At 34.9% G+C, this 16,282-nt stretch overlaps 1 protein-coding gene across 2 annotated transcripts in view; it reads left to right on the forward strand.

Annotated features, from left to right (window-relative positions):
* LOC108052568 (ecdysone-induced protein 75B, isoforms C/D) overlaps positions 1–16,282 on the forward strand; it is a 109,897-nt gene that overhangs the window by 16,409 nt on the left and 77,206 nt on the right. The window contains exon 1 of one of the 2 annotated variants that reach the window (XM_044456788.1): positions 11,458–11,746. The exons of the other annotated variant lie outside the window; for it this stretch is intronic. Within the exon in view, the coding sequence (XP_044312723.1) occupies positions 11,662–11,746 (85 nt within the window). The 5' untranslated portion in view covers positions 11,458–11,661. Of the gene's footprint in view, positions 1–11,457; positions 11,747–16,282 lie in introns of those variants that run through there. 2 annotated transcript variants of the gene reach the window in all.

Raw genomic sequence — 16,282 nt, forward strand, 5'->3', positions numbered from 1 at the left:
GTCCTTGTTCATGGTCAGGGTCGTGTTGTGGGCTGTGTCTGTGTGTGTACACATGCGTGGGGGACGGGGCTGGGATCTGTGTTTGTGTGGACTGCAAGATGGCAATGAAATGTGCATGCGTTGACAACTACAACGGCAGCAACAACAGTCTGGGCGCGTGCTCTTTGGATTGTATAATGAACGCACAAGGACAAGGATAAGGACGAAAAAGACGGGCTCCCACTCTCGCAAAATTACCAACCTCCCTTTAATTCTTGCCTGTGTGTTCCTGGTGTGATAAGCAATGTCAATGTCAACTTATAATTGTCATTTTGTAATTTTTTCTTCAATTACCAACACTTAAAGTAATAAACTTTGATTTTAGCCATTGATTTTTTGGGATTTTCTCTGGTATACTAACCCAATTTCCCACGCCTTTTGACATTCAATCCTTCTCAATTTGTTTCCTACTATATTTGGCTGTTTCATAACTTCTCTCCCCATCGTTATTATTTATTATGGCGAAATTTTGCTATGGGGAAATATTCGATGAGAAGCCTTGGCTCACTTCCTTGCCTTGAGTAATTTCCTTGGCATTTTGCCCACTGTGCTGCCAGAGTTGCCACCGCAAATTCACTCATTCAATCTTCAATTGTGCTTTGACGTAGCTTATGGGTCTGTATTGACCTCACCCACATTACTCTATTTCATATGTATTTATATAGATTTCCCCACTCGTCCGTTTTGTGACATTGAAAATATATATTTTTGTGTCTGAGTGCGGTGCAATATTGAACGTTTCGATGTCGGTTAGTCGACCGCCAGTTTGCGCATTAAGATTTCTAATAAACTTGGACGACTTGGGGAAAGGGGAAAGACGGACAGGTGGAATTACAGGTGCACGTTTAGAGGAAGCAACATCTTAATAGAATCCGAATGCTATTTAAATGTTTCCTTGACAGAAGTTTAATGATACGAATCGACATACAATGAGGAAATATTCAATATTATAAGTGCATTTAAATTTATCAGATTTATATATATTATTTTTATTGTGTTATATATGTTATATTTATTTAAGTCAGCAAGCGGTTTTTAGCTAAGTGCCTCGCTTTATAATTGTAATACTTGATCATTTTATCAGATATGTTTTACTTTCTAACTATTAATTGTTATTAATAATAGTAACATTTTTTATTTTTTAATATTAGTACAATATAAAGTACAATATATTTATTTTATTCGAAACATTTATATTACTAAAATATTATAAAAAATATAAAGTTGCACTCAAATATTACATTTTTGTAACCTATGGCCTTATTATAATTTAAACAATTTTTTCAAGCTATTGTTTACATTTTAAATATTTGCCTTCTTAAAATATTTGTTAGCAATCAACTTTAATAATCTTGATAATTATTTGCACAATGGAAAATGGCATTTAACTTATTGCCAACTTGCGACACACTTGAGGGTATAATAAAAAATAATAATAATAACAAAACAGCCACAAAAAGGGGCTGAAAGAGAAAGATAGGGAAATGTATAGTGTGCAGTGGAGGGGGGTGGTGAAAGGAAGGGGGAGAGAGGCTGGCCTTGCCCGAGGTCTTGTGTAAGCGACTAAATGGGGACCTACGTAATGTGTGTCACTTGCTCCACACTCTCACTCACACACTGGCGTCAGAGAGGGAGGCAAAAAGTAAAATGAAAATAAATTGTGATGGTCAAGGTCGTTGGCATGTGCGCTTTGCGCAATAAAAACACAAAAACCGGGCACAGAACTGAGAAAATGTGTGCAAAACAAACAAGCGGATAAAAGTTGGGGAACTCTCGACGCCATGTCTGCAAATCTTAATAGACCGAACTGACGCCCCAAAAACTGACCCACATTTAATATTTATAATTAATCTCGCCTTCTTATTCTTATGTCATTGCAGGTATGTACCGAATTGCCCTTGTTTCGGCTGTCAGATCCAATTAAATGTAAGTCACTCTCTAGGATGTCGGTTAATGCCACTCAACGTCAATTAACTGGCAATTAAGCCAGGGTTTACCTTTGCCGTTGGGCCCCCAGCCAATTATTACACCCCGGGCGAGGACTCTGTGTCCATGTCCTTGTCGCCCCCTCCCACACACACACATTTTTTTTCGCATTTTCCAGTTTTGCGCTCGGAGGGCGAAAGCTCTGCGCTGAAGGTTACTTGCGATCAAGGGCAGCTCAATGTCGGATCCTTGGTGCAGGATGCGGCTGCACTACACGAGTAGACTAATGGGGGTGAAGTAATACACTGAAACAATCTTCTGAAAAAAGCAAGAACATGTTAATTAAATTTTTAACATGTATCCACGAATCTTAAGTATGTTTACATAAAACTATACTCATAGCAATGCATAGGTTGATAGTTTATACCGAAATGCTTATAGTGTTTTAATTTTATTTGACACTATGTTGTTAAAAAAGGCGGAAATTCTTGTTAAAACTTTCAGCTAATAATGCTGAATTGTCCTTTTAAAGAATACTTTCTATTTAATATAACAAATTCAAATTTTTATAAATTTTCTTACGGTTAAAAGTTTATTATAAGTCGTTAATAATTAAAAATAAATGGCAATATCACATTACAGATATCACATTTTAAATTTAAATCTCATCGTATTACATATGCTTTTCCGTAATCTCTCTAACTTTTTTCCGTGTGTTTCCACCACTTTTCCGAACAGCTGTTCATCAGTTTCTCCTTGCCCTTGCAACTGTTGCACTTCCTGGCGGCAACTTGTGGATTGGGTTTTCATCTGCACATGAATGCAGAAAGCTCTCTCCTCTCTTCTCAATTTCTCAGAGTGCACTCTATTCAACTGCAGAGTAGTGTGTAGTTTTCCATTTAACAATTTAACAGTGGCACTAATATTGCACAGCTTTCAGCCCAAACTTATAGCTGTGAATGCAACCCAAGTGCATATGGCAAAGCTTTTAGTCGCTTTTCAGTTTTTCCTGCCGGGAAAACTTTTTACTAATGCAACTGGAAAATTTGTGTGAAAGCTTTTCCGCGATGCACTTTATGCAATTGCGTTGAAGTTCCTCCACCTGACAATAGATGGCGAGAGCCATTCTGACTTAAAAAATTATTCTAGTTGAACCTGTTGCACTTGAAAAAAATATTATATTTAAACATAATATTATTTAGTGTAGAACCTCATTTAGTCTTTTATTTATTAGTTTGGATTTATCTACTCTCCAAAATTTTCTAGTCGTGAATAATTGTGTTTGTGTTTTTTTATCACTTAGAAAATATCAATTAAACCTATTCTGATTGCAGAACTACTTGGAAGTCATTCTGCTGATTAGAGAATGATTTTAAAATTCATTTTTATTTGGTTTGTTTTTCTGGTAGTGTTGTTGTTTTTAGTCTCAGCATTTCTTAACTAATCGTAAAATGATACAATATGACGGTACTGTTTATAATACCTAACAACATTTCTTACCTCTTACCTTTTGAATGATTTGTCCTTAGATTGCCTACCATTTTAGCCCTCTTTTATGTTTTTATTAATCCAACATAATCCTAAACAAATAGCGCCGTAATCACATGAATTCACAGGCACACTCATTTAATAGCAAAAGCGACCTTAACCTTGAGCAAACGAAACCATTAGTTTCTTTTGTTGTTTATTTTTCGGCTTTTCTCGTGTTTTTTTTTGAGAATTTGCGGGCAGCAACAAATTTAATTAAGCGTTTCATCCAGCAGAGAAAAAAACTCGAAATATTTCACATGAACTTTGCTCGTTATTCCTCGGGCTTTTCCTTTCCTTTGCGAACCCAAATGTTTCCTTTCAGCCATTAAGTTCGGTTTGGATGTTGGCAGGCGTAGTGGGCTGTTAACCGAGTTGATTGTTACCACCTCCAATAGAAGGAGGCCTATAAATTTGGCACATAACTCTCACACGCATTAGCACTTTGTCAATGTGCCAGCTTGCCATCTCTATCGCTCTCGCAGTGCCAAATCCATCAGCCTTTCTCTTTCTTTGCTTTTCTTTCGCTTTTGTTGCCTTTCGACCGTGCATGTGTCGAATTTCGTTGGTGGCCTTGACTTTTAGTAACCTTTCGGTTAATTCTAGTGTTATTAATGGAGCAATTCGTGGAAATTGCTCGCAGTGCTCTTTCTCTTTTCACCTCGGTTTTCTCTCTCTATCATTGTTGGTGTTTATATTTCATGTCTTAATTGAATTTACTGGTCGTATTGACAAGTCTTAAAGCCGTTTTCCTGCTTCATAATTATGATAAATGATCTAGATTTGCACTAGATTTGCACTGAGATAAAAATGTTGAAGAATTTCTGTATTTATTCAGATTCAATTAAATAAAGTGTTTTTTAGAACAACACTTCTATATTGTTTAAGCTTTAAATATATTATTTATGAATTTTCTATTACGAACCAGATAATTCCTTTTTTTTTATTAATCCATTTCAACTTTATTAGTCACAGTATGCTGTAAATGTAAAATCTTTTTCAATTTTATTATACATAACTTCAATTTAATATCTTATGTTCCATCTTCTTGTATTAAGATATATTTTTGTCAGAGTGTCTTATCTCCCACTTTCCACCCTTTTGATATCATTTTTCCAGCTGGTAAAAGCAAATTCATGGTCAATGTGTCAAACCCCATCAGGCGAAGTCGAAACCCCCTACATAAGCCGCTTTGTACGCAGGCCTGTCAACCCAAACCCTGTGATAACCACCCACAATCACCCACTAAAATCCCCCCTTCCTTTTGCAGCCTCAAGTTTGAGCCTGTTGTGCTAGGTTTCTCTTTTGGCTTGTGCTAAAAATAACCCATACGCCCCATTGGCCCATTGAGACTTTTTTTTCGCATTTATTTTACTTTCCTCTCGCGCTCTCTAAAACAAAAGCACTGGGGCTTTTCTTCTTAAGAAGTATTTGTAGGGTCCTTATTATTTTGTCTCTGATGGAAAAGTTGGTTTCATATTTATTGCTGAATACTGTGGGGGTGTTTAAAGTTGCCTAGGCTTCAAGTTTCCTGGAATGTGTGTTCTTGTCCTTTGGGATATTGTTCATTTATATTTAAACATGTTTTTATAAGTATTTGCGTTGTAATTTTGGGTCAAGCGCTGTATGAGTTTTTAAAGATTTTTTAAAATTATTTCTTCAATACATTTTAAAGTCGGAAAATCAACTTTCGCCTTCTCTAACAATTTAAAAATATATGTTCCGTAAGTGCTCATTAAATTTGATGTTACTTTTTTTGATTTAACCATTCATGATTTCAGAAATTTGTGAAAGAAGTAGAAATTTCTATCACTAATAACTTAAATAACTGGTTTAAAGGCGTATCGACCATTAGAATAGTTTTTATTTTCGAAAATATATTCAAGCTGGATTAAAATGTAATACTTGTTATATTTGTGTTTAATGCGATACTTCCTGATTATTTACCATCCTGTTTCCAAATCTCCCGTTGAGTAAACCTCCCATCTCTCTCACACAGTCGTGACCTAATGACCTAACTGTATACAAGCTTTCGTCGGCCTACTTTGCAAATGAAAGATACATAACCTCCCTCACTGTTGTATTTCAGCCACCCACAAGTTTTCCCCCACCTTAAGAAATACACTCAAAATTTAGGGTGCCACATATGTTTTAGCTTATTGAAAACCATGACGCCCTTTTTTTTTACCTGCCCGCCCGTGTTTATTAACCTCTTAAGTGTATTGGTATTTGTAAGCCGTTTTGTTTATTTTTTCGTTAGCTCACCTAATGCGCATTAACAGTAAAAAATACACACGAAAATAAGGAGAACAATCTTCGTGTGTGTGGTAATGTTTGCGGACTGCCTCAATACTTCCTCCAAAAGCTTTTCCGCATAATTTTCCTGCTTTCTTTTTTGAGAGCTTTCCCAAATAAACACAGCAACAAATGTCGCACGCGCTGCAGCTACAATAAAAGCAACCATATCCTTGATAACTGCTGATTAAACATATACATAATGTCAAAACAGTGGCGTCAAAAAAATATGTATGTACAGATGAGCTGAAACACATAAGCCACACCAAAATATTTACAGTAATCGCTCGAAAATGTAATAATCAAATGTAATGAATACAGATTTGTTCATCAAATATGAAACAAGATTTTAAAAATCAATACTAATGAATCTTCTTTTAATGTGGCTTCAAACTTATGTAATTTGCAAAAAAATTTAGTATTCAATTTTTACAATTTTATCTAATTTGAAAAAGAGTTGATTAACAATTAAAGAATTAAAACCATTATTATAAAAACAAACAAGTAAATAGCGTATACAAAATCTATAAGTCCTGATCAATTTTTTTTTAATAATTCAAATATTTTAAAATAATTGTCTTTTGTAAAATACAAAATTATTCCAAATATTATATGTACATATAATATATATTTTTTACACGTCCTAATTTGGTAATTTAGTTTGAAATAATCCTAACAACGAAACATGTTGAATTTTTTCAAAAGTATTTACTGTATATATTATAATATTTATTATTTCACATTCCTACAAACATAATACATACCGAAGAAACAGACGCAGAAAAGCAAGCCCACCCGCAGTCGGCGTAGGCGTCGACGTTAGCGTCGCCGTCGGTGTTGTATTTGTTGCTTTTGTTGTTTGCCGAGTAAATAGGTGAACGACCGTCGATAATACGCGACCTTCAAAATAATCTGGGCCAAGTGCTGTCCCAGTGTGCGGTGGTATATGTGTGTCCGTGTGTATCTGTATATGCATCTGTATCTGTATCAGAGAGTGCCGAACATTCACGCACTCTCACTCACACTCTCTCCCGCAGCCACCCCCTAAATCACCATCATTCCGATTCTATTTGCTCTCTTTCCCTCTCTCTGTCTCTGTTTGTTTTTTGTGAATAACTTTTGTCGTCCGCTTTTGTTGTCTGCTGATTGGAGAATAGAAATTATATTTATGCGCTTCCTATCACAATTTTCGCCATGAATACTTTCCCATACATTATATTTAACCAAAGTAATATTTACGATAAGGCGGAATGTGATATGATTTATTTTATCTTTCGTTTATGTGTAATTGATGGAGTGGAATATATATTAATGTAGAAATTTAAATAGTAAATTGAAAACAAAGATATTAAAAAAAAACACAGATATAAAATTATTAAATTAGAAATCTGAAATACAAAAATTAATATTATATATATTTGCCTATATTTTTCAAATGTTTTAATAGCATTTATTCAACCAGCTTGACATTTTTGGATACTTATAATTTTATTAATAAAAACTTATTCTTTTATTCAGAGTTTAAATTTTATTTAATTGGAATTACATTTTTATTAATAACTATTACATTTTGTAACTCATTATTTCTACAAAATTGAAGTCCTGGAAAGATTTATCTGAGAGAATAAGTTAGCTTTTCACTCTTGAAAGCCCATCTCGAAACTTTTCCAAGCTTTTCACGCACTTTTCGTTACGTTTTGAAGGGCCAATGTCGTTGCACTTTATCCAGGACAATGACATGGCGCACACATACTACAGAAACACTGAGACACACACAACAAAAACAAAAGAAAGTCCTTGCACACATATGGAAAGTACCGCGTCAGATGGCATTTTTCGAGGCATTTGAATTGGGTTGGTTTTACTTTCGGTTTTAATTAAAATTTTTAGTGTTTTTTGTTTTATTTTGTAATTAATGGATGCCCATGATTGTGGAAGAGCGATTGAAGGGTGGGGAAATGGGTAACCATCTATTGGCGTCTTCAGCTCCATTTGCATGGAGCCGAATATCTTAGGGGTGAGCACAGTTCATGTCCTTGGACGAATTTTCCCGAGAGTTGAATAGACATTGAAGGTTATCCGCACTATAAATGTATATGCATGTTTATGTTAGTTTAGTGAGAGAGTGCGCATTACTATACAACGTCAGTGGATCAAACGATTTTATTTGCTGTCGAGGTTAATTAATTGGATCTGGACATTAACTGAAAGTTATGGGGAAATGCATTTACTAAAATCAGAAAACTTATGTTATCTTTTATTTAATGAATGTTTATAATGAATATTTGCAAACATTTTAATTTTAAAATGTCATTTCCCTGCTCTACAATTATCAGTGGTCATTTTACACCGGCTGCAACCTTCCATTCTCTAATAAAACAGTGGTTTCCTCCATTAAGTAAACCCCTTTGCCACTCAATTTTCAGTTCTCAGCCGTGTTTGCCTAATCGAATCAATAGCGAATTGCTGGTGGGTTAAGTGCTTTTTATTTTCACACCGTTTGGCGCCTAACACGTTTAATGGAGCACTAGTGGCAGCAACAAAAGCCATTTTGCACAGAGCCAAATGTTTATAAAATATACAAAAATTTAGTTTCTTCGTTTTCTGAAAATGAGAGTTTCATATTATTAAAACAATTTGTTTTAATTTTTTTAAGTATGCTATATTGTTTCCTGCCTTTATATTTCTTAGCATACTTTCAAGACAGAGATTTTAAAGTGTTTTTAAATAACGCGCAACAAATATTTTAATTTAATTTTTTTTAAGAATATATATTCTTGATTATTATCACCAGGAGAGTTGATCTAGCCATCTCCGCATGTCCGTCTCTATTTAACTATTTACTCGTAGCTCCCGTAGGAAAAATCGGAAAAATAAAAATAGCACAAAAACATACATCTTGAAATATCGATTTTAATTTAATTTAAATTTTTTAACAGATGCAAAGGTATATAAACATAGAATTGCTGAAGCTTGCTTCTTTTCTTGCTTGAATTCATTTCATTATATTAAACTAATGATGTACAAAACTCTTAATAGTATGATTGTTGGTTAGAAAAAACGTTTTTCTCAGTGTTCAGCAGCCCAAGTGGTTCAACTTCAACCCACACCCAGATGTGGCTGCTGGGCGCTGAGTGCAACGCGAAGTGACCCTGAACCCGTGCAACGACACAGAATCGCTGCGACTGCTGGCTGCTATTGCTGGCTGGCCGGGATTGTGCAACATGGCAGCCGAATCCGAATTGAGGGCAGACCCAGAGGCACGGCCTCGGTGGGCGGAGATAATGGCCCCCCTCACAATCCCCCGATTTACGTGGGGAGTTGCAGCAATAGCAATGAAAAGTTCAAATGCGTTCGCTGACATTTTGCTACAGTTCTCAATGTCGCTCTTGGGTGGCTGGAAAATCCAGGGAAACGAGGGGATTGCGGGAAATGGTGGTGACTTAGCTGCTGGCTAGGACAATCCCTATGTAGCTCAAGGATTCTGTCCCATTCGCGTTGCACAAGCCACAGACTTTGACTTACCTAACCCAAACATTTAGCTTTGGACTTTTGATTTCTCTTAAATGCAGCTCATGTTGCTGATGTGCCTCGTTTATTTCATAGTTGCTGAAGGTAGTTGATTTGGCTAAGCATTTTTAATTGCTGGTTCTTCCTAAAATATCCTTTTAAAACCCTTTAGTAAATTTTGCTATATATTACATATATATACTAATATATCCTTGAAAAGTTTGTTTGGCTTAAAAATATGTCCATTCTGCTATTGATTGGACATTAAAAAAATTTGTTTATTATTTATAATGCTCTTTTCTCTTTTTACTACAAATATTGTTGGCTGTCTTTTTGAGATCTTTAAAAATACTTTATTTGTTTTTAACAACAATTTAAATAATAATAAATTGCTTGTACCTAGAATGTCTCATCTCTTATGTGTTTTAGTATAGCTAAAATCTTAATTGTTTATTGATAAAAGGTTTTTCTATTTTTAATTGGGATTCCTTTGGTGGTTTTGTTTCTGGGATTTATGTTGCGGCTCTTTGAAAACTTTTTGAGTGGTTTCTGCTGTAGCTCTAGTTGCCTTTGTTGCTGTTTTTGTTGCTACTGGCCATCGCCGAAGCCTTTCTCACGCCTCGTTTTTCATTCGTCTCGCTGTTCGTCAGTGCGGCCTTGAATAATTCTTCTGTCATTGGCATTTTCACAGTTCATTTAACTTTGGCCCGCTCCGCTTTTGTTGCTGTTTCTGCTTTTTGGCCCTCGGCTGGCAGGACATCGCTTTTGGAGCTTCTGTTGCCAACCGGACTGGCAATCAGAATTTGGCTGAGCACTTTTTAAGCTGCGGTCTCCAATTCGGTTGTTGGTTTTTGGCGGCCACAATCTGATAGTTTCCCATTTGGTTAAATGTCTCTCATAAACTCGAGCCAATTACTTCTGTCTGGGCCAATAACGATAGAAATTCGCTTTAATTTGAGATGGTAAAAAGATTAATTTTCTTGATTGGAACTTAGAATTGTTTTAAATAAATTAACTTATAGAACAGAAAATTTTGTAGCAAATGTTATTTATTCGCCATTCTTTTATTTTTCTATAATCCAGTAATTGATATAATACTTTGAATCTTAGTTAAAAAGTCAACATATTTGTGAAAAAGAAAGTTTTTTTTAGTTTTTTGCATAATCTTTGAAAATGTTCATCCAAGGATATTCTAATAAGTTTCAGGTTAATTTTATTTTTCAAGAGTATATGTCCCGTATACAGCACTATGAGGGGCTAATTAAGACCTTAATAAAATCACAACTACAAGTCATAAATAAGTGTACACAAATTTTGTATATTTTTGTTATTTTCCAGACAAAACGTAAATGATTAAGTTTCAGACAGTTTTAAATAGCACAATTAGTTTTAAACTTCTGAATAAGTGTTTTTATGTTTCAAAATCGGTATTTTATTCCAGTCATTACAAATAACACAATCTTTATAGATAATTCCTTGGTTTGTATTCGTTTACTGCATCCAAAATGCCCTCCTTTCTAAAGTAAAAAAAAAAATTTTAAATTCACGCGCTATCACAAAAAAGCTTCCGCAAACCGCTTGCAAGCAGTGAAAAGCTCCCAGCAAGCAGTTCACCTTAAAATAGCCCCATTGGCCGGCGCCAAAAAAAGCAAAAACAACCGAAACAGCTGACTGAAACTTGCGATTTTCTGCTTCTGCATTTCGGCTTTGGCGCCCCGCGTTTGTTGTTTTGCTTATTATTCTGCGTTCTTCGCTCGCTGCGCGAATACTGAATTCTGAACACTCAGACTGTGCCCGGCGCTCAAAAAATCTTTCCCAAACCTTTTCGGCATTTCCACGTGAATTCTAACGGCCAAAGCACAAATCAAAAATATTTATTTATATTTTTTGAGATTTCCTCAAGTGTCATAAAGAGAGAGTGATAAGTCTTTCTAAATGTTAAATAGTTAAGCAATGCATAAACAAATGGTGGCATTTATTAGATGAAAATGCATAAAGACTTGGCCAAAAATAAAACACGTAAAAAATCCTACATCATCGCTGCTCTGGTTGCTACTTTGTGATATATCTGTGCACACAAATATTTAATAAGAAATCAAATCAAATTATTTTAAAACAAATAAAACAAAACAAACATTCTAAGCAAAAACTAGCCTAGTTAGCAAAACAAATTGAACACTCACGGAGGTGCCATAAAAAAGCCTTAAATAAATTATTAAAAACATTAACTAGTACGAATACTAGCAAATTTATAGATCAATCAATCAAACCTAATTAAATCAAATCAAATAAAATCTTCATACCGAGCGATTCAGTTAATTAACTACCTCGAACCACGCCCCCTTTTAACGGTAATCAAACATAATGACAGTGGGCAGTCGGGAGGATCTCTTTGCCCAGGCGAAACATATAGACGATACCGAACGTCTGATTGGACGTGTTTTAGCTGGTAAGTGGATGAATCAGCCTAATACATATACATATATACATAGTTTCAGAGCTTTATGGTATTAGTTAATAGATTGGGTTAATATTGCTATTAAATGGGACTCCAAAATTAATTTCTTTTTTTAGATTATATGCTGTTGTTTGTAAAGCAAATTAGATCGAGTATTTGTTTAGAACTTTGGGTTTGGCAGGAAAACAAGGGGAACTATTACCAAGTATTTCGACTGTTTATTTATTAAGATAAGATTTATTATTATTACCAAATTATATTAAAAAACCATGTCTCTAACGAATAATCAAATCTTATTGATTTATCCGTATAATTATCCTAATATTTATTTACTTATATATTTTAAAAATTGTGTATAAAAACATTTTAAGGAAGTTTTAAACTTTTTCAATTTACTACAATAATTTTAAATATGTTCTTATACATCTATAATATTTTTAATAGTATAAATATATTTTAATTAAGGAACTAGAAAAGTAAGTAAATTAGTTAGTGAGTAAAAAATTATAATATCAATCACAATTTTACAAATATCTAGGCACTCATTTATCTGGCTCCTTCTTTATGGTGAATTCCCCAATTTTTGTACACTTGCCCTATCCACACCCACGCTTAAGTTTTTTTCACATCCACAATCGCCAGCGAATTTCCCCGTCTCAACCAAAATGATTTCACTTTCTTTCTATCTTTCTATTGCCTCCATGTACTGTGTATATTTTTGGCGCTTCCTCTGCGGTCGTTGAACTCATTAACCTAAATTTTTCCTTTTTGCGCAAAAACAAAAAACAAACGCAACAAGGTAGGCGAGGGGAAAAGGGGGGCAAGTCGTGACGATAGCAAATCGCATTTGCTCGCCTTTTGTGTTTTGTTATCTCTGCTGAGGGATTGAATTCAGCTGCTGCTTTGGGGCAATAAGAATTTTATTGGCATATTTAATACCCACATCCTTAGCAGAATATTTTATGGATGTGAAAATTAAGATTAATACTTGCCGCATACGTATTGAAATTTAATATTCATAATGCGTAACGGAGGAAATTTATGATCGTCGTTTATGTAATACTCGAATTAAAGTATTTAATTTAGAAAATACATACATTTATACATTTGTTTTTTAAATTAATAATTTATATTTTAATTAATTATCTTAAAACCTTTGTTTAAATTAAAAGTATTCCCTGCTGAATAATAAAAAGGTATTTAGATTATTGGTTCAATGCCTGTAGCCATTTTGTAACAATCCATTTTAGTTTTGTTATTTTACTTCAAAACATTATTGAAAACCCTTTCTTCTTTTGTCAATAGCTGGGATATACAAAAGATTTTAGATCTGTAAATTGTCCTTATCGGGGGTACTCCTGAATTTTATTGGTTGTATGGTTCAATTCCTTTTGAATTTGGTCAGAATACATTTTTTAGAATTCCTGGTTTATATATGTATAAAATTTGAAAAAAATTATAAAAATATAAATGGTTTCTCTTATAAATCGTTTTTTTATTAAGTTCCATTTTTTAGCAGCTTTTATTATAAATTCCAAAGCAAAAAAAAATAGTAAAAGAATATTTTTTTCTATTTTCGTACTTAAAAATTAAATTTTTGAGTTGTTGTAATTTATTTGTATTCATTATTATTTCTGTGTGTTAAGAATGAATTATTTTCCAAAATGTTATCATTGTTTTTTAATTTTGCTCAATTCGTATTATTTTAAATTCTAAAGCATGAACGTTGTATTATAGGGAGCCTGCTCCTATTCCTTTATTATTATTTCTTTGTTACCATTATTAACCATATTTGATCAGTTCCTATTATCTTAAATTCCAAAGCATGAACGTTCCTAGGAGAGGGAGCCGACTCGAGAAGCACCAATCAAACTGAAGCCGAAAGCAGCCCCAAAATCCGAGCACTGCCGATGGGGAACGAAAGTAAAAGCACGACGGCGGTATCAGCGATGTCTGTTGCTGTTGCTGGCGTTTCTGATGGAAAATCTAGGCCAGGGACTCGTGCGGTCGTTGAACTTGGCCAAATGTGCGGGAATGTTGCGCGGCGAAAGGGAAACGGGCGGGGAGCCATGAAAGTGAATTTCGCTTTCAATTGATAGCGTTCATAGATTGGACGAAGATTGCGGCTGGAATTTAGTTTTTAACCTCATGGATGTTGCTTGTCTCATTTGCAACTGCTGCAAGTGAATGGCTACGGTCTCTTACAACCGACACATGCACGTGCCACAAGTATTTGGGCCATTTGCTGACAATTTGTGGCATTTATTCTATTGAATTCATACACGTATATTTTTTGTTGTTTTTTTTGTCTGTCGCCAGTTAGAGATTTATGACTGACAATATTAGGTTTTTGCGTTCGAACAAAACGCTTGGGTGACATTTTTTTGGTGAACAAATGGGATTGTCTTTTGATGTCTGGTCTTTGTTTAATTCTCTGTAAATATGCAGACTTTGGAAAATAAATATAGCATGTACTAATAAATGATTTATTTTAATGAGATCTATATAAAATAATTGTAAGTTCTCTTTTTAATTTTGAAACCTATTTAAATTAATTTTAATCATTATAGAAAGCTACCATTTTTATTAGTCGTTAATGTTTACTAATCAGAATAAAACATCTGTTTTAAAATTTTTGTTATAATATTCTTAATTTAATTTAAAAATCGAGTACAAAGTTATGCCAATCCATTACGATTTCAATAATGTGGCATCAATAAACTGTTGTCATTTAATACTTATCAATCTTACTCACACTTACTTTCAGTTGTGATAGTTCTTACAATACTACGATTTTTAGTTCCTTTTAAAAAAGTTTATTTAACATTTATTTATATTTCTTTTTGCAATTTGTCTAACTTTTTTTTTTGCTGAACCGACTGGCAGGCGATTAGATAAGCGAACCGACAGTCGCCGGCATTATGAAAGAACACGATAGCGACGCAGTTTATTCGCCCTCCATATAAAACTGTCTTTACTCTGCAAACTACTTGAAAGTGTTGCAAAAATGAGAGAGTTTATGATTTAAATTTTATATTTTGGGTCTAATTATTGAAAGCCTTACAACTTACTTTGTCATGTTGACTAAAGTGGGGAAAACAGGTAAACATTTTTCGCGTTTTTCCCCTATTTTCCCCAAACTTCCTCTCTCATTTCCTCTGTGTTTCTCTCCGATTTTTCGCTTATCGCACTCCCTCTCTATGATTTCTCTCTGGGGTTCTAGGCAGTTTGTGGCTTTGGCCTTGGAATTGCCACAACGTTCATTGACCTGCCTCAGCTCGGGTTTGTTTTTTCATTGCTGCCCCTATCTGTAACTATGTTGGCTTGTGTGTGTGTGTGTGTGTGTGTGTGTGATTGTTGTGCGCCTGTATGTTTATTTCTATTATCGCCACAGTCGATGTACGCGGCGATATGATGCCAGCCATATGACCTAATAAATTTTTTTTTGTTTTGCTTTATTTTTCACTCTGCTAACATTTGCGTTTGCTGGGGGGATCAGAGGAGTGGGGAGGGGTGACGAGGGGTGTCTAGGGTGCAAGGCGGTTCCAATTTCAATTCGGTACTCTATTCGGCACTGCTTTATAGGATTCGTTTTGTAAACAGTGCGTATACTTAATCTAGATCAGATTTTTTCTTGTTTATCTTATTTTCGGGTAAATAGATCAAATCTGATGTTTTCCCGATTTTTACTGTCTAATTAATTTTCTGGGTAAGATTGCCTATATTATTGCAAAACACAGGGCGTATACTTGATTGATGGGATTTCCAATCTCTATTTTGTGCAGAAACCGTAAACTTAATTTTTGTGTCCTTTTTTTTGGGATGACTTCTAAAAATCATTTAAAGTAAACTTATACCAAAATGTCAGATTGCAAAAATATGAAGGCTGCATGGTTTTAAATACAAATTGCTTAAGGTTTTTATTTAATATCCTTCCAATGTGCAAATGCATACTTCGTCTGAGAAATCGCATTTGCCTGTCAACTGCAGCAGACATATCAACATTTGCCGCTGACACAGACAGAGAGCGAGTGAGAGAGATAGATATTGGAGGAGTGGGACAAGAAACACGTATTACTCATACGCAACGTGGCCACCGCACAGAGAGAAAGATAGAGAGAGAGACTAAGAGAACGCCCCGTACTTTTGCTCTCCGACTGCAGTTTTCTGGGGTAAATGCATCAGTCGCTTTGGGCCAATGCCCGACCTTCAATTTGGCCCGGTTCTGGCGCCCAGTTGGGGGCTCCACCGCTGCATGGATGCTGCCACCGCCTCACCTTGCTCCGCTCCTGCTCCACTCGCTGTGCTCCTATTGTGCGAGCACACAATTGCCCCCGAACGAAAATTTGCTTAACTGTTTTTATCGCTGGCCAAGAGTGAGTGGATGGCTTAAAAGTTTGCAGCTTGCCGCAGCGAAGGCTGAAAATGTTGGGAAATGCTTGATTTATGCGGCGGTTGCATTGTAGATTATAGATTAATTGGATTGGAAAAGTTTTTTTGGTTCCACATTCAGCTGATTTTGATCAG

This window comes from Drosophila rhopaloa, unplaced genomic scaffold (genome assembly GCF_018152115.1).
Source record: "Drosophila rhopaloa isolate 14029-0021.01 unplaced genomic scaffold, ASM1815211v1 contig_150, whole genome shotgun sequence".
In the NCBI taxonomy this organism is placed as follows: domain Eukaryota; kingdom Metazoa; phylum Arthropoda; class Insecta; order Diptera; family Drosophilidae; genus Drosophila; species Drosophila rhopaloa.